At 42.6% G+C, this 26911-nt stretch overlaps 2 protein-coding genes and 1 long non-coding RNA gene across 6 annotated transcripts; 1 reads left to right on the top strand and 2 right to left on the bottom strand.

Moving 5' to 3' along the window:
• Positions 1 to 790: 790 nt before the first annotated feature.
• LOC148340416 (metabotropic glutamate receptor 6-like) lies at positions 791 to 12857 on the bottom strand. 3 transcript variants are annotated; one of them, XM_088291718.1, is made up of 16 exons: positions 12731 to 12810; positions 10698 to 11220; positions 9212 to 9428; positions 8909 to 9044; positions 8687 to 8841; positions 8304 to 8444; positions 7798 to 8004; positions 7505 to 7644; positions 7300 to 7422; positions 5356 to 5620; positions 4911 to 5146; positions 4282 to 4443; positions 4041 to 4190; positions 2380 to 2520; positions 2199 to 2313; positions 791 to 2103 (listed from the first exon to the last, which is right to left on the bottom strand). In XM_088291718.1, exons 2-15 carry the CDS (start codon positions 11166 to 11168, stop codon positions 2224 to 2226), a joined length of 2634 nt encoding a protein of 877 aa, XP_088147844.1. In that variant the 5' UTR covers positions 11169 to 11220; positions 12731 to 12810; the 3' UTR covers positions 791 to 2103; positions 2199 to 2223. The 3 variants fall into 3 exon arrangements, with proteins under 3 accessions (XP_088147844.1, XP_088147843.1, XP_088147842.1); XM_088291717.1 differs by having other exon boundaries at positions 7505 to 8004; positions 12727 to 12857; XM_088291716.1 differs by having other exon boundaries at positions 7505 to 8004.
• On the top strand, positions 6272 to 8657 carry LOC148340417 (uncharacterized). The gene is made up of 3 exons (XR_015842589.1): positions 6272 to 6434; positions 7361 to 8027; positions 8221 to 8657. It is a non-coding gene; the product is annotated as an uncharacterized LOC148340417 (long non-coding RNA).
• A 711-nt stretch (positions 12858 to 13568) lies between the features above and the next one.
• Positions 13569 to 26860, bottom strand: LOC148340415 (cyclin-dependent kinase 16-like). Of its 2 annotated transcripts, XM_088291720.1 has the most exons (17): positions 26723 to 26860; positions 24447 to 24617; positions 24091 to 24237; positions 23201 to 23319; positions 20739 to 20867; positions 20602 to 20658; positions 20409 to 20523; positions 19891 to 19985; positions 19752 to 19814; positions 19530 to 19653; positions 18926 to 19046; positions 18726 to 18823; positions 18545 to 18650; positions 18207 to 18249; positions 18005 to 18095; positions 17437 to 17502; positions 13569 to 15631 (listed from the first exon to the last, which is right to left on the bottom strand). In XM_088291720.1, exons 2-17 carry the CDS (start codon positions 24562 to 24564, stop codon positions 15594 to 15596), a joined length of 1530 nt encoding a protein of 509 aa, XP_088147846.1. In that variant the 5' UTR covers positions 24565 to 24617; positions 26723 to 26860; the 3' UTR covers positions 13569 to 15593. The 2 variants fall into 2 exon arrangements, with proteins under 2 accessions (XP_088147846.1, XP_088147847.1); XM_088291721.1 differs by lacking the exon at positions 26723 to 26860 and having other exon boundaries at positions 13569 to 15561; positions 24447 to 24612.
• Between the last annotated feature and the right edge of the window lie 51 nt (positions 26861 to 26911).

Genomic DNA, 26911 nt, shown 5'->3' with positions numbered 1-26911 from the left:
CTAATATCAAAATATTGCTATTACCTGTTGGTATATTAAAGTGAGGGGAGTCCATTCATTTCAGAAAAAAATGTGACCCCCCCCCCCCATTTTGATGCATTTATAGGCAGTTGGGTGTCATTTATTCACAAATTGTCATGATTCATGTGGATAATGTAGTTTTGAACAATAGTGTTTAAGAATCTCTTGGAAAGGCTTGTCTTTAAAGGGCCCCTCCAGATAGAACCCTCAAATGATTGCTTCGAATCAAAATGGGCTGACCTGTTCGTTACCAGGCATGGCACATTCAGACTTTTTGGTGGGTCTCCTCATAATAATTTACACTCACCCATCTATCTAGTCCGTGGTTTAATTTGACAATCTGACAAAATGACAGTCTTTTCGGATATAACTTATTAAGACTTTTTTGTTGGGTCTACCCATGCCAGACAGACTGCCCAATGGTATGTTTCCAAGTGAAAGTGGACTCGGGGGTTGGATTTTTAAAACCAAAGGTTAGAAAAAAAACTCTCAAAATGGTGGCAAATGTTGACCGGGAAGTAAAGTGAAGAACGCTAATGATGCTCATTCAACGGAAGCGCATGTCTGAACTCGGTGCCCGGGCGCCTCTGGCGAGACGGATTGAAAGTGATTCATGCTGGATGTTGTTGCCAGGCAACCGCCCGCCTGTGGCCTTTCCTCTGCCGTTTAGCTCTGAGGTGGTCTTCCATCAGAATCATTTTCACATTACGTACTCCCAAATCGCTATCAAGTGCTTATGACATGACTCCATTATACAATACTGTTATAACTTGATAAAATAAAATGTAAAGTATTACATAAATGTTTATTATTATTATTCAACATTGTGTGGCTGCCCCCCCTAGTCGGGTGAATGCCCGGGGCTATTGGACATTGCCACACATCTCAAGAGGGATTCTCCAAAATTCCTGACCGACGTAGTCTTCAGGGCCTCAATGATCTGTGCGCTGTTGCAGTACATTTTTGAATACGTTCTCATTTTAAAAACATGCGTATGATTAAAAAGTGGTAACAACGTGGCCCAACCTGTATAGTAATGACATGTATCTCGCTCATATTTAAAGACATTTTTTTCATACATCCGAGTAAGGTTAGAAAGCGCGTGTTCATATGTGGCCCTCGAGGGCAGTAATGATGAAAAATTGTGGCCCCTTCCACCCTTGTCCTAACTTTATGGCCAGCATGCCATTTCATCTACCTGCCGAAAAATTGTCATCGCCTTTGCTGTGGCTGCGTCGGCCCTCAGGTGGATGTCCCGGGTCACGGCTCCGCTGAATCACCCTCTGCATGCATGAGTGAGGGACAAGCTGTGACACCCAACCCTGACTGAGATCGTAAAAGTGGGCGGGAGTATCTGGCTTTCTCAGTGATGTCATCCACTTGATTAATCATTAAGCGCAGCGAGCATCCTTGACACTTAAAATGCTGCTTACCCGATAGGACTGGATCATATTTCACAAATGATGTCAGATGCAATGGAGACACAATGAGTAGGGAACACCATGACAAATAAATAAATGTGTGATGCAGGTGTCTTGTTGAGGCTCGTTTGTTGAGTGATTGCAAGCATCTTTTGGTAACCAAAACACTTATTTCAAATTGATACACTAGCGTACTTGACTTGTCATTTGAAAACTGCACACAGGCTCTCACACATGGACGAATGATCCCATGCCCGGAGGACCTTGAGTTGTTCTCATTCCTTCCTGCAGGGGGAGACATTGGCTAACGCATTCTCATCCATCGTGTTCTCAATTGGTTTATTTTTCTTGATGGCCATTTATTCATCTATCATCTGATCCGCTTCTCCTCACGAGGGTGGCGGGGGTGCTGGAGCCTATCCTAGCCATCTTTGCTCAGTAGGCAGAGTACACACTGGATTGGTGGCCAGCCTGTCACATGATAACACCTTTCCGTTATGATTCCATCAAAAGACGCTTGCACAAATCATGCTGAAAGAAACCTGAACACATTGTTGAATGATAGCTTCATTTATCAGTCAACCTATTTGAAATGGAACCATTTGAAGATGAGTGATCACATGATCGCCACGACAACAGCGAGGATTGGTCAGAGAATGCCCTGTAAAGAAAACACACCACACCATTTTTCTACCTTTTGACTGAAGCACGAATGTTTTTAAAACATTTATGCTTCAACGTGAGTGTTGATTGTACCTTCATCCCTCAACGTGCCCTGAATTTACTGCGTTCTGTCAGGCTCAAACTTGCTCTTTCCGTTCTGATTCTGCTCGATAGATTTGTGAGACAGCTGAGTAGCCTGGACGACACCCTGCCGGACAACAAGCGTCAGGATTGGAGACGACGTGATCACATGTGAACATCACCGCCTTCTTACCTTGAAGCTCCTCTTCCTCTTCTGGATGTTCTGCTCTGGCTGGAAGAGGATGACGTACGCTTTGGGAATGTAAAGCATCCCGAGGGAGACGGACGCACTGAGAGTCATGGACACGGTCAAAGTCGCCGTCTGGATGAACATCTGCAGGGAGGACACAGTCTTTGAAGGCCAGACTGGAATCTAGATGACAATATTCTGCTATTTTTTTTCTTTTTACAAGAAACACAATTTTTCTAAAAAATTTATAGTTTAACTGCAAATGTAAAGTTGAACTCATCTGAACTGTACGTGGTGAGATTCTCTGATGTACCACTAGAGAGAGACTTTTTCAATACATATACATATTACGTCAGAAATGATCTATTAAAGGTGATCTTATCTTATCGAATAAAAGTCTTTTAATACATTTGTGACATTTTTGTTTGATGTGGGATAGGAAATTTTTTTCATTTAAAGTATGCACCATGGCCTAGTAAACAAGTCTAAAATCAGCATTCATCTGATTACCAGTTTTGGACTAGAAACAATCTTGAATCAAGTTAATTCTGAGTCTTATTTATATTTGAAGTTGTTGTTTCTTTTCTCACAGACAGATTATTAGTAATGGTCTGTCTCTGATTAAAGAACCAACAACTTCAGAAACAATCTTGATTCCATAATTACATCCTGCATCATATTATAATTCTAATCTGTACAATACCAGATGGTGTTCTTAGATGACTTCAACACTTCGTTCTAAAGTCCATTAACGTCGGCTTTGCTGACCTCAGACTAACCAAAAATAAACAAATTTAAAAAGAAGAAAGCACTTACAAGGAAGAAGAAAACCTGAATCTCAAAAGTCACAATTGAGCGAGTTCTAATCCATGGCCTCCATTCTGCCACTAGATGGCGACAACGGACTTCACAACATCTGGACACGCTTCAGTTGGTTCCCTTGCAGTGAAAATGTTTACATCTGGTGTGTTTTGAACTGGCTTTTTCTTTTTTGATGCAGCTCTTTTGCTATTACTTTTTTTCTAACTATTACTCCGAAGAAAATGGGTGCTCAGAAGAAGACGTGGCCCATGTGCAATGAATTAAAAGCTTGGAATCTTAAAAATACGAGTGAGGTGTGCATGGAAGTCAACATGGCAAATCAGTGCGTTCATCAAAATGTGCACTCAACAGTACTGTATTCAATGTATAAGGCAGAATTTAATATTTGTTCTCCACATAACATGCAAATGCAGAAAATGCGAGCGCAACTGTTTTTTTTAACATATTTGGTATTTGAGTAATCCAAATGTAATGAAATGTATTCAAGTCACATTACTTCAGTATTATGGTACTTGAATTACATTACTACTTACGTTTTTTAACAGGTTACTAGTAACACAACATTGTGTGAGTTTATCCATCAGCAAGACAAAGTTTTGTGAAAGAGTCAAATGTCCTGCCTCCATATTTTTATTATCATAAGCATTAATGGACCAAACGTTATTTTATTAATTGTTTGGATTTTTAATCAAGCAGTCGATAAATCAGTAATCAGAATTTTATTCTGCTAAATATAGAAAGCCACCTCAGCCTAAAGAAAATCCATATCGGTCAGGCCTCGTTCGCGCTTCTGCCCCACAATTGTGAGCTCATTCTTGTTGCTGTCTGGTGTCAGTTCTTACCTTTTCTGTGGATTGGGCTGTCCCGAAGAAGATCGGTACGAAGGCCAGCCAGACGATGCAGGTGGTGTACATGGTGAAGCCGATGGGCTTTGCCTCGTTAAAAGTCTCAGGGACTCCGCGGCTTTTTATGGCGTACACGGTGCACGTCACCTAGCAACACAAATGTAGCGGGTCACACAGTCGCTCTGCTCTGTGTGTGTGTTGGGGTGTGTGTGTGTTTGTGTGTTGGTTGGCCTCTTACCATGAGCACAATACTGTAGGCGAGGCAGCAGATGATTGACAGGTCTGACATGTCACACTTGAGAATTCCTCTGGCCAAGTCAGGGTTTGGGGGACGGAGCTCCTCGTAGTCAACAATGGTGTGAGGCGGCACCACGGCGAACCACACAAACACTCCAAAGACCTGACACACACGCACACACACACACATACTTCATATTTCTGTGGAGCTTGTCCGTCACCCTGGTCAGGCTTATCCACCAAACTGAATGACGGCAACGCGATCGACTAGTAATCGACTAACTAATCAATTGACTGAGCAACCAACTAACGAACCAAATGTCCAATCCATTGATCCATCAACCAAATTATTTACCAATCTACCAAACCAACCAACCAAATGACTAATCAACTAACAGCCAAATTATTGACCAACCAACTTCTCGATTGACCAGCGAACCTTCAATTGAATAAATAAACAAAGTCAATCAAAAAAGTCTAACAAACCAATTAATTGACTAATCTAGCTGTTTGTAACCAGGCAGGTGAACGAACGGATGCTATGCAAAACATTTATTCACCAGTGACACTTGGCAACAACAACCGCACAATAAATGCGACGCCGGCAGAAACAGGAAGTGGCGTTCTAACCTGGACCGAGACCAGCACGGAGGTGATGAGCAGTTGCGAGGTGGGGCTGATGAACTTGGGCGGCGTCACGGAGCGCTTGCCCTGTTCGAAGATGCGATAGATGCGGTTGGTTTTGGTCAACATGGCAGAATACGTGATGGCCATGCCCAGGCCCAGCAAGAGGCGGCGGAATGCACACACGACCACGCCGGGCTCGGCAATCATCAGGAACGTGATCAAGTAGATCAAGAAGATCCCTGAGAGAGGACAGGTGAGCGCATCACAAAGTCATGCATTGGCTTTAGTAAGTCCGATTTTATTTGCAGGTTGAATGTTTCCTCTAATTTTCCATGTATTTTCAGAAGCTGAGTCCTAATTTGCCCTCTGAGCAGCTGTGATGTCATTTTCATTCGACAGCAAGCGGCCCCTCCGATGGATGAAAACGGATGGATTTTATCTCACCAACCTGTCAGTAAAACGTAGCTGAGCTCCCGTCCAGAAGCTCTGACAATGGGCGTGTCGTTAAATCGGACAAAGGTGACGACGACGGTGCAGGTCGTCAGGATTCCGAGCATGGAAAGGGACGCAGGCACCAGGGCCCAGGGCGAGTTCCATTCGAGTTTTATGATAGGCGTCGGGCGACAGGCGGTTCTGTTCGGGACCGGCCGCATGTCCGACGGACACGTCTCACAGGTGAACTGGTCCAATTGGTACTGGTAGCCATCACAGAGCTGGAGACATTGGACAAGGAAGTGAGAGTACTTTCAAGTATCGGTTACACTTTATTTAAAGTTTGTTCATAAGACTGTCATAAACATGACATGACACGGACATGAATGAATCCTGATGGCAGATGTTATTAAGTGTCTTTCAGTAAATGATGTCACTTTTGATACATTGCTCAATGGCAACTTGCAACACTTTTCACTTTTTCAATCTCTTTGGATATTTTAATGTTACCTCACTCTTATATCGCAGGCGTCGTGCCGAAACCTACTATACTATGAGTGAGGGTGTTATTTTTACAAATTATTGACCAATGTAAAGTGTTGGAAGTGGCTCGCTCTCTTTCACGATACAGTTAATGGTTGAACAAACATGCCGTTTTGGGTGTCCCTTGCAAAGTGATATTTTAGAGCAGGCATCACCAAATGGCGGACCGCGATCCGATGGTTCGGACCGGACCCATGACCGCTCTACGATGAATTTTTTTCAGAGCGCATTCGCAAACGTTGGCGCTGCAATTCTCGGAAATACGGAAAAGGCGTCACTGATTTGAGCCAATCAAATCTTTTGTTTACGATCCACTGCCAATTGCGCAGCAGACCGGAAGAGAGGGCTGCTGACAGTATGCCTTGCTAAAAAGTTAGCGAGGTCGATGCGTCTTGTTTTAAATGAATGGTCGGAGAAATTTAGTTTCGTTCTGGCTGCAGCCGATTCAAAACCAGTGTGCATCATGTGCTACGAAACCGTCGCAACATTGCGAAGCGCCACTACGAAACAAAGCACCGCCCTTTTGTGCACAGTTATCCGCTGAAGTTTGAGGTGAGCGCACGCAAAAACATCGAACTTCGAGTGCAGTACAACAGATTTTTACGTTTTCGTTTACATCCCAGCGGCATGCAAACGAATATTCAGTAAAAGTATCATGGATTTTGGGGAAACATAAAAAAACGTTCATGTGATGGGGAAGTTGTGAAGGAGTGCTTAAATGCGGTTGCACAAACATTATTTAAAGGAAAACACAAAGCCCAGATGTGTGAAATAATCTACCAAATCCCAATAGCCCTGACTCCGTTCCAACCCAGATTTAAGTCACTGGCAGGGCAGTCACAAACTCATTTTTCTCATTAAGAGAAGTTAAAAAAAATATTCAAAAGAAAAGGTGGTGTCAAAGCTCATTTTGAATTATTTTTTCATGAGGACAGCCATTTTTATTGATTGTGTACTGAACATGTTGACCTGTTTTACTTGAATAATTAGCCGTTTTTTTTAGGCTGATAACTCTTTGATTTGATAAAAAAAAGGTAAAAGATGTTTACTCAATGCTTAGCACTTGATATATTATATATATAGGAGATATTTGACTGTTTTTTTTCTGAAAGTGGCAAACGTAAGTTCCTGGAGCCACATTTTCTTGAATGTGAAATAAACGCCTTATATTTGTTTGACTGGCAAAGGTGTTTAATGGGAACATTGCTAAATATTTAGTATATAAGTGCGCTCTGTTGAAAATGACTAAATATTGAAACTAAAAATGTAAACATACGCTAGACATTAAGGGAAGTCGGACTTTGGGTCGGACCTTTTAATTGGAAGAAATTTTCTGTGACTTTTAATTGAATACCTCTGTTTTAGGGGTACGAGGGGTCGGCCCGAGGGGGCCAGTGACATGCAGACAGGGTTTTACCTCACAGTGCCAACAACAGGGGACTCCCTTGACCATCTTTTTCCTCTCTCCTGGTTTACAGGGGAAACTGCAAATGGAGTCTGGAAGTGACTTATCTCCTCCAGACCACTGCATCTCCTCCAGCTGACACACACACACACACATATTGGCATCTCACACGGTCACATGGTAGGCCACGTACGCTCGAGATGGATCGGGGCCTTACGTTGAGACGCAGGTTGTTGGTCCACTGGCCAATGACGTGGTAGCCAGGGTGACTGTGATTGGTCATCTGGAACTGGAAGATGTCGTAACGGCCGGGAGCGTCTCCGTTCTCGTTGAACAAGACGCTGGTGCCTGCACTTCCTGTTTGGGAAAAAACACGCACCCCCTTGTGACCGTGCGGCCACCCTCGCAACTCGTCAACTTTGCTGTGTGTGTGAATGGAGAGACCGATGTTCACATTGCGTGAATATGTTTCATTGGATGTAAACGGCCAAGCAGATGCCGTAATCTGACCGTTGAAGTTGACGTCTCGGATGTAGCTGAGCAAGGAGCGTCCCTCCACGGGGTCCATGGCGCCGCACACACCGCCGTCGGATTGGTCGCCACAGAGCTGTTGCTGCATGCTGTGTAGGGCGTAGGCCACGGCATACACGGCATCAATCACAAACTGGACCTTGCCCTCCTGCTCATATGGAGAGTCCCAGCCGATTCTCTCCTGGCCTGCAGAGCGAAAGACACAAAAGGTATTGGAATGGTTCTGCTAGTGCATAATTAAACCTTATTAGGTGTAAACTATTTTTCTTTTTCTTAATTTGTTTCTTCTTTATCCTCACTTAATAGGACAATGTTGGCATACTACACACTACAAATGCTGAGCTGTTTTCCTAACCCTCAATATAGGGATTGCGATTTAACATGCGATTATTTTTTTCCCAGGTCCTCTTCCCATATAATATTCAACAAACACGAACAATAAATTCACTTTTATATATGCAACATCCACTGGGATTTGAGCGCACCTGTACATTTTTTCTTGCCAGGATCCACTTCCACTCCTGGCCGAGTGAGTTTACAGCGGAAGTCGTCTTCCCAGAACTCATTGAACCAAATATTTCTGCGGTTGTTCTCCAGAGAGCGAGACATGAAGTACTGATCAAAGCCTGGAAAACACACACACACACACACACACACACACACAAGTGCAGTACATACACATAAGCAGCATTCATTTCGGTCGACTTATATACATGTTTTGAGTTATGAACATGGTCAAGGAACAAATTAAACTCGTATGTCAAGGCACCACTGTATACAGTCTACGCACAGACAACACACGCACAGAGGACAGACACACACAACACACACACACACACACACGCACACCCCAACTGCATGTTCTTACGGTCTATGGATGCCCGTTTGGGCAGTATGGTGACGGCCCCCTCGGCGACGTCCTCCAGCTCCATGACGGGCGAGCTCTTCGCCCCCCAGCTATCAGAGCCCACAAACAGGAAGTGTCCTGTCAGGTTGGCACGCTTGGCCGCCTCCAGGACCTGTCTGTCACAAACAAAGGGGCCCGGTTAGGAGCCCTGAGGACAGGACCGATTCGGCGGCAAGCAGTTACTTGATGTCATCCTCGTTGGCAAAGATGATGACGCCCCTGGCGTTGCTGGTCTCCATTAAACGATTGACAATCTTGTCAAACTCGCCGTCTGTCGGCTCGCGGGGAATCTTCACCGATTGGGCGATACATACACCACCTGGGACAGATGGTTGATGGCTATTACGTTGTAATAAGATAAGACAATTATAATTTTGCATGTGTGTCAATGAAAAGCCAGATGTTTAGCTGATGTGCGTATGTGAATGGACAGGCAGTGTCACTGTTGAAGGGAGCTACAAGCTTCAAAGAGAGACGCCATTTTACCAGCCTCTCTTGAGATCTGCACAAAGGCGTCCACTCCACTCTCGCCATAGTTTCCCTCGGAGGCCAACGTGGACACGTAGTTCCAGCCCAAAGCTTTGACGATGTCCAGCATGGCCTGCGCCTGGTACGAGTCCGGTGGGACCACTCGGGAGAAGAAGTCATAGCGGTTGTTGTCGCTCAGTTCCGGAGCGGTCGACGCGTAGCTCACCTGAGGGATCTGAGTGACCGGCAGAACGCATCAACAACCAATCCAGATTGGAAAGAAAAATGCTAAAATTGTGTGTGTGTGTGTATGTGTTCATGATTTATATTATGCAAGCAAATAGACAAATGTTTAGATTATATATGTGAATAGAGCACGATTTGTCATTATAATTAGTTTATATTACATTTTGACTATTATTTTAATTCAGTTTGTCAGTTTCTGGAGAAGGTTTGTTCATTTTTATTAAAGAGTTTCAAATACAAATTTTACTTTAAATTGTTTTGTTAGTTTTTGTTAACTGTAACAACCTTGGAATGGATGCACAGCGTGTGTGTGCGTGTGTGTGTTTGAATGACAGATGGTTACATTGTGTATGTGAATGGACAGACATGATATCTACAAAGACAAGGACAAACGGCAGTCAAAAGGATTAAAGTTGTGCAACAGCCAAAATGTGTGTCACGCTTCAATCAAGGGAGTAACAATCACATTAGGACACAGTATGCGTGTGTGTGCGTCTGTCGGGGTGTGTGTGTGTGTGTGATGGCAGATTAATAAAAAGCAACATTTCATGGCAGCAAAATGAGATGAGCAGAAGGTTACCATGGTGACAATGTTGACATGTTCATGTTATTCTGTTATCATTGTTGTATTATTTCCTATTAAGGCCATCCTTTAAGTTTCATCGGTTTGCTTATGTGTCAGTCCCGCCTACTTTGACTGCAATGCTCTTTGACCGGCCCCCGTGCATACACACATGCGCGCGCATGCACACACACCCACACGCACACACAGAGTTATTAAAAACATTAAAATCAGCAGTGAGGCAGACACTAATTGTTTCCAAATTAATCCAGCATGTGCAGACAGTTGGTCTGCGGTTTCCCATAAAAATAGAAAGCCACACACACACACCCACACACACAAAATTGCTTCCGTTAACCAACATGTACAGTTTGATAATGCATTTGTGTGTGTATAAATTAAAAACAAATGTGTGTAAAAATAATGAAATAAATAAATCGATTCATTGATAACTAATTGAAAATCAAATTAATAGATAACGATTTTGATAATCAACTAATTGTTGCATCGTTTAATATTTATCAAAAATGTATTTAAGAACATCGGTGATTAAAATTCGGTGTTGACCAAAGTCATTCGGTGAGTCGATGGAATAATCGATTCTAATATTTGATAGAGACAGTCCTACTGGCAATCTTCCCAGGTTGTCAGCTGCAACAAGTGGAGGACGAAAAGCAGCACGACGATGCGGCTTACCTCAAAGAGCCGCAGAATGTTGGCCACCATGATGGAAACGGAGCTTGCCGAGGCGCCAATCACCGCCACCACCCGCTCGGGCTTTCGGATAACGGGCGGCCGCCCGTCGGAGCAGCGGATGTCGGATGTGTCCTTCTGGATGAGCGCCTGCACGAAGGTCAACGACTGCTCCAGGGCGTACGTGTCCCGGGAGCACGTGTCCAGGATGCGGACGCCCAGTGTGATGTTGGGCAGCAGCGAGGGGTCACCGTTGATCTGGTCCAGCGCGTACAACATGGCCTCCATGCGGTGGATGCCCTTCTCCTTCTTCAGCTCGCCGCAAGGCAGGCCATGGGGTCCGCGGGCATGGATGGGGAACAGGCCACCCAGGGTGATGTCGCCCGGGATCTTGATGGAGTGGGGGTGGAAATGTTGGTGGGAAGCCCACACTCGGACTGAGAGATCCAAGAGGAGGATGACTGCCAATGTCATTCTGATTCTGTGAAGCTCACTTGACTATCTTCATCCTGCCCGTGTGTGGTGCCTGAGACCAATCGATACCTTCATCAGTCAATCCGAGATTTGAAAGGAAATACAGTAATCCTCCCTTGATTGTTGGTTTCAATTCCATACATTTTTTGGTACCGTTTGAAACTATTTTGTTCTGCTGCTCATTTATTTTAGGTGTGATGGCACTGTTGGCCACTAGATGGCAACATACTGGTTTGTTTGGCACTACATTTGAAAGAAGAAGATTGAAAACAAGAAGTATTTCAGCTCAGCCAAGTTTTTGCTGAAAATTATTGTGTCAAATCGTGTTCAATCCTGCTTTTTATGCAACAGCTGGAGGTTAATTTTAAAATGTGCATCTTTGGGCATGATTATATATTGTGAGATGATTAATTAGTATGGAATGAACAGAATTTCTTTGCTGTAAACAGAGTGATTTGTACACTGCTTAAGATTTTTGTGTTCTTGCGCGCTCTCAATGTATTTTGTGTTTAAATGGGTTTGTCTTATTTTAAAAGTGTGTATAAAAACCTACAGAAAAATTAAGTTCCATAAATGCTAAAAAAATATGCCGCGGGAGTGTTGTAATAGGGTACTATACTACATCGCAGAATTCAAATCTTGTGAAGGTGGTCGGGAACGTAAACCCTCACGTTAGAAGAGGGATTATTGTCCTGCAAAAACTGAGAATAACTGAGACCGCCCACCCAAAAGGCTTTTGATTGCCAGAATATGCATGATGTGATGCTCCTCAATCCAGCACCTTGCCTGCAAGATGCCATGTCTGAATTTCTTATCAACTCATCAGTCAAAATATAAGTTACAGCCAGTTTCATCTCACTTCCAAAACCATTTGGCTCACCTAACATTTTCTTTTTAAACAACACGTTCAACATTTCAAGGACGATGGATGGGAAGTAGACTAAGATCATTCAAGAGATTCACACTGTTTTCTCTGTCACTCTCCCTGAAGGTTTTCCTTACTAGTAGTGTCAGATCACTTGTCCTTTTGTCACCCGGAAGTATGTGTGACGTCAAGGTGAAAAGGTCCATTGCACTCACCGACGGCCACACCAATGTCCCGCTTTAACATTGAAACAGTGAAAGGTTTTTGCAGTACTGCGATAGCTGCTTCCGATGCAACAGGGACAGCAAGCGATTCCAATTCACACAGCTGCCCCACAAGCTCATAAGCTGGGAATCTGCCCGGTCTAAGCAATTTTCCTTCACATGTTCCTGTTTAAACTAAAGATGTACAATATACCATACTCATATTGAAATTTCACCCTCTAGTTTATTTTTATTTTAATTATTGAAATGAAAAAGTGCACTTTAAATTGACGATGAAATGTCGCCCTGCCCCCACTCCACCTGCTGTGATAGTACGATCAGGATTATTGTCTAAATTTGATCCTCATGAATGAAACAACACTGGACCGACATCAGATGACCAATGAACAATAAAATAAATTATTATAAACAATGAAAATAATAAATAACCACATGTTAAAAATGTGTTATAATAAATAAAGAACCTTACTCACGCAGGAAGTGCCTCCTCCCGGGTGGGGGGCTCATGTCCTGGCTGCCCCACTGAAGAGGTTCTGGTCTGGTCAAGATCACCTGGCGGCTGGGGATTTTTTCCACTTCATAACAGACGCTCCAATCAGCTGTGTGTGCGTGTGCGTGTGTGTGAGTATAGGACTCGTGGAGGATCGCAGTCTTTGGTTGACACTGACCTCTAGTGGTGAAGGGAATGCCAATGAACAATTCTCACCATACAAAAGCATTCTTTGTGACAGGCTTTTAGCAGAGAAAAAAAAGGAGTGTGTTGTAAGATGTCAATATAAAAACGGAATAAAAGAGAAGGTAAAGAAATAATGGGTCTATTAAGCCAGAAGTTTCACACACACACAGTAGTTGTGGTGCTGAAGTGGCTTGAAGGGGCACGGGCAGGTGAGCGACGACATCGGGAGCATTGACACACTCCAGCGCCGTTTGTCCAAATAAGTCAGTGTGATTATCTTTTCCGTGCTTCTTGAGTGTTCTCATTTTGTATTTGTGTTTGACCGGTTCAGTAAACGGATGAAGGTGCATCGGAGGGACTGCCTTTTTCCGTTTTCTACTTCATTCGAGCGGCAGTGTAATTTATTTGGGGCTTGCAACACAAAGCTTAAAAAAATAAATATATAAATAAATTAGAAAAAAAATAACTTCCCTTTTTTTCAACGACTTGTATAGCGATTCTCGTCTGATTTGTTCATTTACGACTTCAGATTTGCAAATACGTATATAAATCGTGTTTACATTCAATTGAATCTTGACTAACGCACCCAAGGCCGGACGCACGCTCCTGACAACACACAAGAATGAGCCGCAGCATTGAGAATAAATAAAAACTTTTAATATTTGGTGGTGTAAATATATTGCGAGTACAACACGAGAAGAAGACGCTGGAAGAACGACAACGAGTCCCATCATGCATTGCGCTATATTGCAGAGAGCTTTGGTGTCATTTACCGAAGACGCAGAGAAAACAGAATCTGATTTGAAAATATTAAATAAAAAAATAAGAGTCCTTGACAGGAGTAAAACATGACAGGAGACTGCAAAATAAAAGGTTTCCCTTCTTGTGCAAATGAAAAAAGTTTGCCGACAATTCTGTTTTCTCTGCTTTTCTCAATAACAAATGAAAATGTAAACTCAGCCAACAATACTACATTCAACAGTCACATGATCAAGTTGGCTCAGCCCATGTCGCATTCACATTTTTTTTTTTTGTGAAGGCAAATCTTTTTCAGCCATGAGCGAAAATATTCCTTCTGATCAGCACCGATTAAACACAGCCCATTTCCTGAAGCTACAAGTCCATATAAATAATCGTCTTCAGAAAAATACAAACAAACACAGCAATCTAATGTTGGTGTTGGACATTCTGCGAGCTGATTGGACCGTTTGGGAGAAAAAGTCAAGGTTGACTTGCTGACGCCACCCAATCGGAGACGTGTGATGATGTCACACCTTTGCGTCAAATGTGTTGGAGTCGGTTGATTAGGGACACCCTAGTAAGAATCTGAAACAGCGATGGGCAAAGTATGTACAGTACCAGACAAGTTCTTCATTCCGGCCAACAGAGCATTTACATAAATCAAGAGTCCAAAAATATTTGTTTTATACATTTAACTCTTTCTAAAATCTATTTTTTATCTTAGTATATCATGTACTTATTGCTGACAATAAAATTTTAGTTTATTGTACATACACACTTAACATTTCTTTTAAATACCATTAAATAATTGGTGAATTCATTATAATTAAATGAACCATGAAGAATCAAATGGAAACAATGAGAATGAATTGGTATTTTCTTATTAAAATAAACTATTTTACATACATTTGAACACATGTCCCTTGAACACAAACATTTGCCCAGCCCTGATCGAGAAGCTCCAGCGACACGCTAGCTAACGCGAAATTCAAGCCTGTTTACACCGCAGCCACGTGGGATCTTCAGTCGGTTTCAAAAGTGACATTTGCATGTCTTGTATCTAAATTGTTGTGTGTCTAGAGTGCTCGCCCACCCATTACGTGTGAAATTAAACAACTTAAACCTAATCAATCTTTGTGTGAGCTTTCCATCCCCCCAATGTGTCTGAGGACATTTATTGAGGGCAAACAAAACTTTTCTATCTACAATTAGAGAGTGTGCACTGGTAAGTATGGGGAAAATGCGAACCATATGAGGAAGTGGTTCAGTAAGATATAGTGGAATGGAGAAAAAATGATTTTGCTGTGGGGTACACAGTGGGTCGTCACTGTTGCTTGAACGGTTTGTGAAGTGCTGCCATTGTTTATTTGTTCACACACAGACACCTAATCAAACGTGGCTGAGGAGCTAAAAGAATGCAAATAAAATTTTCTATTCTAGTGATGTCAGGAGCCATTCATGCACTCAAGACAAATCAAGCTTGATATATCAACAATTTTGTGCATTTGTGGCTGGCGGTGTGAACAAGCGTTTAGTTGCCGCGGTGACAAAAATAAGCAGACCAAAGAGGGCTTTTCGAGGTGTCCCTAATCAACAGGACAGACAAGTCAATCATGTGGTTATTTATAGTAATAAACACAGACGTTGCTCCACAGTCACGCGCACAAACATGGCTTCCGGAAGAACGCATCACGTCCCGTTACTATTCCTGTGCAAACATGTTGCTCCAGCTGTGGCCAAACACTCCAACACCGTGTGATGTCATCAATGAGGCGACCGGAACGTGAAACTGACCTCAGAGGAGATGTGATGTTCATAAAAATGGAAGACCTGTTGCCATGGACACAATGTCCTGTCTCCGGATTGGTCGTTCATTCACTATGGCGTCTGCATGCAAACCTTTGCGTCACTGGCCAATATCAGAAGAGGAGACTCCGCCTCCTAGTCAGACTGTTTACTGATGGAAGAAAAAACGAATAATACTTACTTTTTGTCATTTCTAAAGAGAAAATACAAGTCTGAACAGATATTTGACATTCAAGTCAGTAAGTCCCAACCACAGTAGAGTGCCATGAGAGAAGATGAGGTGTGCCGGGGGAAAATCATCCAATTTACGAGTGCACATATTTGTTAGCCCAATAATAACGCTACTGAATACAGTCGTTTATGAAACTTGGTTCACGTGTACATGCTAGAGGCGATGCATTGTGTTGATACTTTGTGTATTGTTCTTTGTCTTTATAAATTCATGAAAATTATGTGTTACATAGAGACAGGTGGGCGGGGGACCCAGAAGAGAAGGCAGCGGCAGTTAGGACTAACTAAAACTAACTATCATTTGGACAAAAATGTTCTTCAATTTCGTCTTTGGCAATTAATTAAATACAGTCGCCTTTGGGGTTGATTTTAAAGTTATTTATTTCTAACTAACTGCACGGTCGTTATGCACAAGACGAGACGGTCGAACAGTCGTCAGGGAGTTGTAGTCCTCTTAATGTGTGTCGCACAGAAGCGACGTCATCAAGCACCAGCCAATAAAAAAGAGCCAGCAGATGACGTCCCTCCTAGGAGACGTGGTTGTGTGTGGCTCTTTGGCTCGAATGGCTTTCTTCACACAAGTAAAACACTAATATCTTTAAAAATCAAAACTAATACTAAAAAGGACTAAAACTAAACATGTTGTTGAAAAAAGTAAAGTGAATAAAAACTAACAAAGCTGCCCTGAAAATTAATTCAACTAATTAAAATTCCCAAACTATAATAACAATGGTGCCCTCGGCTAGAAACATGCACGTCATAGAAAACGTTTTGCTTCTGAAATTGGAGGGAATGAAGCCCCAGTTGAATAAGCAAGCAATATGCTCCCTTCGTGTGGTTGACGTCACTGGACTGACAGGTGCGTTATAATTACAGTTGGCCCAATCTTTTCTTGCGAATGACTGAGCAATGCAGAGAAGCTCCTTTTATAGCCAATCATTGCACCCAACAGCTCCCAATTAGCATCTTCGCTTGTGGGATGTTCCAAACAGGTGAAGAGCATTCTTCAACTTTTTTTACACTTGTCCGTGCTTTTTTGGAACATGTTACAGCCATAAAATTCAAATTTTTTGAATATTTGGGCGGTGCTGTGGACGACTGGTTTACATGTCTGCTTCACAGTACAGAAGTTGAGGGTTCGAATCCCGCCCCGGCCTTCCTGTGTGTAGTTTGTATGTTCTTCCCATGCTTGTGTGGGTCCACTTGTTTCCTCCCACGTTCCAAAGACATGCATGGTAGGTTGATTGGACACTCTAAATTGCCCCTAGGTATGAGTGTGAGCGTCGATGCTTGTTTGTATATATATGTGTGCCCTGTGATTGGCTGGCAACCAGTTCAGGGTGTTACCCCGCCTACTGCCCAAAGTCAGCGGGAATAGGCTCCAGCATGCCGGGCGATCCTCGTGAGGTTAAGTGGTTCAGATGATGGATGACGTTTATCGATTTGAGCATGAAATATCTTGTCTTTGTCGTGTATGTAATTAAATATAGGTTGAACATAATTTTCAAATCATTGCTTAACATAGTGTTTCAACTCCCTTGGAATTGGGTTTGTATATTGCACAGTAAGAGTAGGGAAAAACTGATCTAAAGCAGTTTTTTTTTTTTTACCAAGGTTTTGATCAAAGTCAAGATTTAGGCTATAAAGGTTGCAAAGAATTGGGGTTCTCCTGTTCTCACTTACTATGTGTACAATACATAAGACCTACGTGCATATGTGCGCTACCTTGATCTGCTGATCTCACTGTTTCTCGTTCCAGTTGAATCTCCGGCAGAGAAAAGATGGAGGTCGCTGGAATAAACATCAGAGTGAGACATCCTCTCTTATCGCAAAGACAAGCAGTAAGTTCTTCTGGGTCATATGAATGGGTCATATTCTAACAACTACTGTTGCTTACTATTTATTTTAATAGTAAAACGTGATCAAGTCTCTTCTAACAATTCATACACAAATAAATTAGAGCATGCATCATTCTCGCTGATATTATATCGGGCATTACTCCAGGTCGCAATACCGGTATCGGATCGGAAGTGAAAAAAGTTGTATTGGGACACCCTTAAAAAGTAGTGTGGTGGTCGAGGTCATGTCATTGTCCTAGTAGTATAGTCGCAGTTCTGTCGCAGTAGTAGTTAAGTAGCAATAGTTGTGGTGTGATCATCTCAATAGTATTCAAGTAGTTATTGACGTTTTGTAGAAGTAGTATTGGCTTTGTAGTAACATAGTAATTATTGTGTAGTTGTGGTAATAGTAATGCAGTAATAGTTCTGGTAGAATTGCTGTAATGTGTACTTACTGTCAGGAAGTGCGCAAACTCTGTTTCCAAGGTTACTGAAGTAGCAATGAGTCATAGCCTCAGCTGCTGAAGTTCTTTTCTTTCCTTCAAACTAAACAAGCATGACAACAGGACAATAAACTTACTCATATATTTCAATGCACAAACACAATTTGTCCACACGTATGACTGTATTGTGCGTGTGCATGAGGTGTTCACGGACCTGCAAGAACTTTGACAACAGCTGGACGCCATTGCTGTTGAGCCTGAAAAGAAACACAAACTCACTCAGTTATAGTATGATCATGTTGTGTGCAACTCTGAGCACATTAGTGATTGTGCCAGCACACCATACATTAATTGGAAGTTGTGCAGTCATAATAGTAGAGCGGTACATTGACTGGCTAGTGGCCCAACTTTCAAGTTTTTCAAGTTGTAAGCCATTGATAGATTGCCTTTTTTAAAAATGAAAATGGCAAAAAATATTTGTAAGACATTTTTTTCCTTTATAGTGCTGTACACACAGGTATGTAGTTGTGTAAGTTGTAATAGTGGTGTTACCGGGGTGTGTGATCGCCAAGGTTCTCCGGGGGATACTGAGGATAATTTGCTGCCACAAATTCCTCATTAGAACTGATTCCTGGCCAGCACTCTTCAGTTGGTGTTCCTGTGACATGCACACACGGTGTCAACATGTATTTGTGTCAAATCTGATCAAGTGTATCAAAAGTTTGGTTCTGACCCAACAACTTGAAGATGAAGTGAAGTTCCTCCTCCACAGTGGAACCAGGAAACAATGGCCGACCTGTTGTCATCTCATACAAGATACACCCCACACCCCTACACATGGCCATGCATACACGCGCACACACACACACACGCATACGTGAGTCGAAGGTCCACATAAACGAGAGACAAATTTGTGTTGTCAAGGTAACAAACCACATGTCAATGTGAGTGGAGTAGTCGGTGCTGCCCAGAAGGATGTCTGGTGGGCGGTACCAAAGGGTTACCACCTCGTTAGAGTAGGTCTTGGTCGGGATTGACTTGGCCCGGGCCAGACCTGCAACACCAAATCATACTTATAACTAGATCCACACAAAGAATGCAACTACAAGGGGAACCACTAGAACTACATGGACCAACATTGGAACCATGTGGACAAAAACTAGAACCACATGAATTATGAATACAATCACATGGAGGCCCACTACAACCACATAAATAACCTCTAGAACAGGCGTGGGCAAACTACGGCCCGTGGGCCACATGTTAAACGTTTAATCCGACCCGCCGAACTTGAAAAAAAAAACAAAATAAATGAATAAACCTTGTTAATGTTTTATTTTCTAAATACTGTAGACATATATATTGTTGTTATGCTTTTGTTCACCTTAATTTAAAATTAAATGTATTTTCTTTCTCCGATGAGGTGAGGTTACCAAACACAAAACACTAGAACCATGTGGACAATCACATAGAGAACAACGACAACCTCATGGAAAACCATTCGAGAAGCACATGGACAAAGACCACAAGTTCTCACCGAAGTCAGCCAGTTTGAGTTCTCCTCGCTCATTGATTAGCAGGTTTTGGGGCTTGAGGTCTCGATGGAGAACTTTCCGGCGGTGACAGTAGGCCAAACCACGCAGTAACTGAAAGAGGAAAAGCTGAGAGACAACACAGCTCCGTCACATCAACATCTTCGCGGGTTCAAAGTGTACTCGTGTAAATGGTTTCAACGAAAAAGGACAAGAGGATGACGCACTTGGACATTGTGCATGTGGATGACGTTGCCGCAGTCGTCCAGGTATTGTTTCAAATCTTTGTCCTAAAACACACAAATACACTCATTGAGGCACAAGACCAGGTGAAAATATTTACGTAAATAATTGTTTGTGTCTCACCAGGTACTCAAAGACCAGTGTGAGGGACTTCTGTGTGTGGATGATGTCATGGAGCGTCACAATGTTGGCATGTTTCAGGTCCTTCAGTAGAGACACTAAAGCAGACAAACGGGACATGCGTCACTGAATGTGTTTCCATTTTTTTTTTTTATTTAAACAATGTTTTTTTTAGAAGCTTTCTTAGTACTTTTTGATGTAAAGGTAATTTGTGTATTGAGTAAATTAAAACAGTTGTTGATGTGACAAGGGTTCATGACTGACTATATGCTAGATGCACAGTGTTGATGCTGTATGATACTTTGCCACCATCTTGTGGAATCTATACCAACTTACAAAGCCCTTTTGGGGTGGGGCGTCAATTATTTGCAGATTGTCGCTATTCAAAGCAGCTCTTAGTGCCACTTTAGATACTATGCCATTATAGAGAAAAAAAAAAGATTTTGATTTAAAGTCACATTGCATAGGCCTAGTTCACTAACAACGTCGATGCACATCACACATGGGACGTCCACAAGCACCTTCTCTGATAGCAGTACACGGAGCTCCTTCTTCATGCTCCAGACGGATTTCCTTCAAAGCCACCAAGTTGTCTGTCAGTTTACTGCGGCCTTTGTAAACTGTCGCATAGGTGCCCTAGACACACATGTCAAAGACAGACAGGTCACAGGCAGCAGACATGAAAATAAGTGAGAGACGTGCAACGCTTCGGACCTCTCCCAGTTTGTCTAGTTTGATGTAAGTCTCCAGTTTGCCGAAGCCAATCTCTGACTGCATACAAAAAGCACAAGGGAGGATTTATGGTGACAACAAATGTAAACGTCCACAGTCACAACACAGCAGAGACAGACCAGAGAGACCCTACGCAGCCGCCTGCTAATTGGCTGCTCAAACAGAGCTGGACCAATCACGTTGCACTTCTCCAGGTAGCCATCTGGGAGACGAATGTCCGCAGGCAATGACAAACGTTTGTTGATGTCCTGAGAAACACACAAGAAACAGGAAAACAGTCAGCATGTACATTTGTGGATTTAAGTTTCAGTGTAATATGTAAATTGAGATAGCAAAATGTAAATTGATAGTTCAATTGTTGAATTGGCACTTTTGACTCAAGCTATTCAATGGCTACCATGTTCGGTCTACTACTATGATGAATCAGGGTGAATTGCGGGCATTGCGACAAAGTTAGTGGCTAATTGTATTCAAAAAGCCCCACTTCTTAAGAGAAAGGAGAACAAATAAAGATACATTTTCACTTTTGGAGGCAGCACTTTATCATAGGGCTGGGCGATAAACCGAAAATTTACCGTTACCGAAATGTATTACAATGACCGACATCATTTTGCCCATGTCGGTAAATTCGGTGTCTAAAAAAAGAAAAAAGAAAAAGAAGTCTTTTCTGTCTGTGGCGATGTTAATGCCCCTTTAAGACGGCTACAGCGCATGTCGTCACGTGACTCCACCCTTCTGAACAAGAATGTAAACAAGATGCGTTCGTAGCTGACGATTCAAATTCAGAAGCGGCTGACACGGCTGAAGACGAAGTAACGTTAGTTGAAATTGTTCCTGTCGCGCTTGTCCCGAAAAGAAATTCGACATGTCGTTTGGAAATGTTTTGGGTTCCATAAAGACGATTTTAAGCAAAAGAACATGAACTACAAAGTGCATCGTAAGAACCAAAACAGCGCGTCCAACCTTTTCTTTTTCACCACCCACAACACAACCATGCTGTTGACTTGGAGCTTGTGCTAAAAGTTCAAAGTGAGGAGCAAGTTTGGACAAGTAACAACAGCCCATAACGGAGGCGACACCATACGAGAGAACGTCTCAGAGGTGGACGCGATAGCCGAGCACATACCTCTAAAGATAGAGCTCCTCTAGTTTACAGTGGAGCGCACAGGATTGAAACGCCTCATGAAAGTAGCCGACAAAAGGTACGAAAATATTTGTTGCAAACCGTACTTCCCGATATGGACAACATCGGGATGGGAGCGGAGACATGTCGAGCATTTAGCATCCACATCCGACTTGTGGTCGAGTCGTTTGAGCCTGAATGTGCACTACATAGACGGCAAGTGGCGGCATTTTCTTGATGAAGCACACTTGTTTACTTGGCACTGGCATTCCATTGACATTTGTTTCATTCTATTTAGCATTTTGTTTACGGGTGACTAGCTCCTTTGCACATGGCATTATTTATATTGTTTACAAGATACCTTTACACAAATCTAGGCCTTTGCAAATGGCATTACAGCATCTCGGCACAATCTATTTGCAGAAAAAGATTTTGTGAGAGGTACCCCTTTTCTCCTGTTCTTTGTGACATTGTTCAAATCATGCAAAGCAAGCTATTTGGAATGTTTATACAAATGGTTTTTGTACTTTTATTTTTCACTAAAAGTAACAGTTGGTCAATAAAAAACAGTTAATATGCATTTCCTGCATTTATTTTGATTTTGGTCCTCAGGGGGAATTTATCGTGCATTTATCGTTATCGAGGTAAAATTGCCCAATTTACCGCGATATTGATTTGAGGTCATATCGCCCAGCCCTACTTTATCACCAAACCAAGTAAAGCTGAATATGAATGCTTCTTTGTCTAGATCAGTGCTTCTAAAATGGTGGGGCGAGCACCCTTGGGGGGGCGCAGTGAGATGCGAGGGAACAAGCTTTTTTCCCACCGTACTACAATAAAGTGTAATTGCATATCCACTCCAGTAGTTGGCAGTGGCGCTCCCCTTGCCCACAGAGCGCAGCGAGTATTAACGCTACGGTGTCGGTTTGTTTTGCAACGAAAATGCTATTATTTATAGTTGCGGTGGAGAGTGGCTGATGGTGGGCGGGCGGGAAGTTTTCTTCTTGGGGGGACGTAACAGAAAATAATTGAGAAGCACTGGTCTAGATCTGCCAAGGCATATGCACAAGCCTTATTATTATTATTAATACGACATAATTCAAAGTGTTCTCATTTGTTGTTTGATATTGGCAGAACAAAGGTAATGCTGAGATTCACATCACATTAAAAACTGCAAACTCATTCAGTGTGCAACTGCACATTGTAGCTGGATATCAGGAAAAGAAAGTATCATGTGGTACCTTGCAAAAACAAAGTGTTACCAACTGAATTTATATAGCGCTTTCAAAACAGCTGCAGCTGTAACAAAGCATTTCACAAAACAACCAAAAATACTCCCATGAAAGCAAGTTACAAAACCAACAATTTTTCTCCCCATTCCTACATATTCTTTGTTGTTTAAAGGGATTACAGATGAGAAAGGAGGTCCGTATGAAAGCTATTAAAACGTCTGCTTACCTCAGTGGATATCTTCTTGGTCCTCAGTCGAACTCGGACTGGACTCTGGACATCGTCCGAAGAGGACGTGGGCTCATTTTCTCCGTCAGAGCTCATCTTGACATCCTCATGTACAATCTCTGCTTGGGCACAGGACGGTAGGAAGGTGTGTGAGAACACATGGCGAGGAAATGTGCACAGGCCTGGGTAAATACATTTTATCGATGTTTTTTAATTTACTTTTCAGAACAATGCATTTTAGTGGCTTCCGTAATTCAAAGCACAGACTCGCTGCCGTACACTGCTTGCACTAAAAACACGGAGGAGGTACTGTAGTTTACAGAAGCAGTCAGTGCAGCCAACTTAGCAATTTTGTCACGACATTTAAAGTGAAAGACAAGCTCAAATATGTTGGTGGTTTAAGCATTAATCAGTCGAATCTTAAATAGACACCATGAATGGAATTGTTTCCACATAGTTTTTGCCCATTGGAAAGCAATAACAGAGGCATTGAATACAAAAGATGGCAATTTGATGGCTGGTTGCATGTTAAATTGCTGACTATATAAAATGTAAACACGATCCTTCGTAAATGAACATCTATGCTTTTACAAAAGAGACAAGATCTTATTTCATATTATCTTAAAGGGAAAAACATTGATTGTTTCAGACAATGTAAATCAAAGTTAGTGCTGGAGGGGAAAAACATTTTTCGGGTAAAGAGTGTTTTGTAGTTGGAAAAAGAAAGCAAAATCACAAAATGGAACAAAAATCATTACACTTTGATTGTCAATTGCTTTTTCTATAAACAAAGGGGAAAGAATTACAAGAAGGATTTTTTTTTGGGGGGGGGGAATGGGCAATTTTATTTAAGGCCATTGTTGGCCAACCCAAACACGCAGAAGACCTACCCAATCGGCTGCTGTGGTTCAAGTATGAGCTCAGACTGCGTCCGAGACCTCGTGGCCGGCGGCTGTACGACTGGAAAAGAGACTGAACTGATGAAGAGGACCCTCTGACTTTCACTCCCCCCGATGCAGGACGAAGTGTGCCGGCCTCTGAGAGGTTACAACAAAAAAAAAAGAATGGAAAGACTTTACTGTCATTCTATGGGGAAGATACGACATAACTGGGGTGCAATGCCATGTTTGTGATACAAAAATAAAAAATAGAATTAAAAAAAACAATCATTATTATTTTTTTTTGTTATTGTGCGTCATTGCTGGTTTATTCATTCTGGTCACAGGATGTTACGAGCGAGTACTACCTGAGTCACTGTGTGATGTAATGTCTTGGTGGTCGGTCAGTGTCCGCTCTCCTCCCCCAGCCCCTCCCCTCCCCAGGGTGAGCGACAGCTGTCGTTTGATCTTCCTCATCCTCTCCATGAGGGGGGGCCGCGAAGCTGAGTGGGGCGGGGCAGCCAGCGTGGGCGACGCACCTGCGCACAGGAAGTCAACGTTTCATTAGCCGGTTTCTCCTCGAGACCACATTTGTCCTGCCAAGAGGATATCAAAATCTGGATGCCACTTAACTTCCTGAATTTCAATGAAAAGAAGACAGAGGTCATGGTGTTCGGTCCCAGTGGCCCTTCTACTCTCAATCCTGTTGTCCTTGGCCCCTGACATCTTATCTAAAGCCAACAGTCTCAAACTTGGGTTTCAAACTGGATAGTGATTTTAAGTTAGAGCAGGAAATCAGTGCTGTTGTTCGATCCATCTTTTTTCATCTTAGGCAGCAGACTAAAGTGAAGCCCTTTCTTTCCCAGCAGCACTTAGAAACAGTAATCCATGCATTCGTTACATCTAGGCTAGATTACTGCACTGCCCTTTACTTCGGAGTCAGGCAGTCCTCGCTCAAGCGCCTCCAACTGGTCCAAAATGCTGCCGCTCGCCTTCTAACTGGCGCTCGGAAGACAGATCACATCACCCCAAATTTAGCGTCTCTTCACTGGCTCCCAGTGCACTTTTGAGTTCACTTTAAAATACTTCTGTTCGTCTTCAAATCTTTAAATGGCCTCGCCCCAGCGTACCTCTCTGAGCTTCTCCACCCCTACGCACCTGCCCATTGCCTCAGGTTTGTTGACCAAATGCTGCTGGAGGTACGGAGGACTTGGCTGAGCCTCAGGCTGGATTGTGCCTTTTCTGTTGCTGGTCCTTCCCTATGGAATGAGCTCCCATTAAATGTGAGGCATGCCCCCTCTATGTCCATTTTTAAAACCCATTTGAAGAAACATTATTCTTTAGTTTTCGACTCAACATGAGACTGTCGCTGTTCTGCTATTATTTTGGCATGTATTGTAAATGTGTTTAAGTGTTTTAATTTGTGTTCTAATTACCTGCTAATTTATTTGGCAGCATTTGGGTAGCGCTTTGTTACAGCTCCAGCTGTTGTGAAATGCACTATATAAATAAAATCGTATTGTATTGTATTATTATGGTTTGCTCACATGTAGCCCAATAGCAATTAAAGTAACGAAAGGCCGAATGAAAGGGGTTTTACGTCCTGCCCTGTATTCAGGTGCTATTTCTCAGGAGGACTGCGAAAATGCTAACTATTAGTACACGAACATACAGCACTATAGCAATGTGAACAATTAAAGCACTACAGTTGTTAAATCAGGGTGTTATATTTTGCCCATTTATTTGTATTCAACCCTGAGTGTATGTATATGTATGTATGTATATATGTGATTATATATATATATATATATATATATATATATAGTGGACTAAATAGCACACTCATTAGTGAGATTAAAAATAGTTTTGCAAGACTGGTCCGGTACGCGGTTATTTACGTCATGAACATACCGAAACTAGGTCAGCGAATACCACTTCCGTAATACATATACAGTACAACACAATAGAACTTTATTCACATTGGCGCATTTCACAACAGGAGCTGTATAAAAGCATTTTACATATGGTGTAATATATTGAACAAATATATTAAAGTACATTTTGGTTTAAGATGGTTCCATTCGACAAAACGAATACAAACAAAACACTTAATGATTAAGTTCCGAGTTGATTTGTTGCTCTAAGATATTTTCGCGCCACAGCTCAAACACCCCGGAAACGGAAAACCTTTTTTCTGTTACAGCGCACGGGCGCAATGCCTCCTGGGATGTAGTTGATAATCTTACTGAGCTTCTCTTCTTTGCAAAATGCATTGTGGGACGCTTCAAGGGCAGTACACAGGGGACTATTTATGATCATTACATACTCACACAGCACTACAAAATGGCGATTTCACAATAATAACGTAAGAATTTCAAACAGAGCCAGCTTGTTGTTGGCAGCTGTTAGCAAGCGATGGTGTCGTCTCACTTCCCGGCGGTTCTAGGGACACGACTATGCCAAGGTTTTGGTAGCGCCCACCGAGTTAGATGGGGTGGGGAGCCGTCTATTTGCTGCAACTCGAGCCTTCTAAATGGAGGCGGACCGGAGTGATCCCCGTGTTGTCCACCGCCACTCGGTTAACATCGGGTCATCTTCCGCTTTCTCGACTAGCCTTTCGTGAACACGGCGGCGGGTTACTCACCGGGAGGCCCGGTCCCGGTGTCGCCCGGCTTGTCTTTGGCTCGGTTCAGCGTGACTGTGTGGAGGATTTTTCCTTCTCCCAGTAATCTGCCGCCATGTTGTTCCTTCGCACATCAGTGACGTCACGCCCCCTCCCAACGTCTTGCGCGCGCGCACATTATCTTATCTTGTCTCATGTACTGTACTACAA

This window comes from Idiotropiscis lumnitzeri, chromosome 3 (assembly GCF_059441095.1).
Source record: "Idiotropiscis lumnitzeri isolate Australia: NSW breed Sydney's pygmy pipehorse chromosome 3, RoL_Ilum_1.0, whole genome shotgun sequence".
NCBI lineage: Eukaryota > Metazoa > Chordata > Actinopteri > Syngnathiformes > Syngnathidae > Idiotropiscis > Idiotropiscis lumnitzeri.
This window is presented reverse-complemented; position numbering and strand designations above follow the sequence as displayed.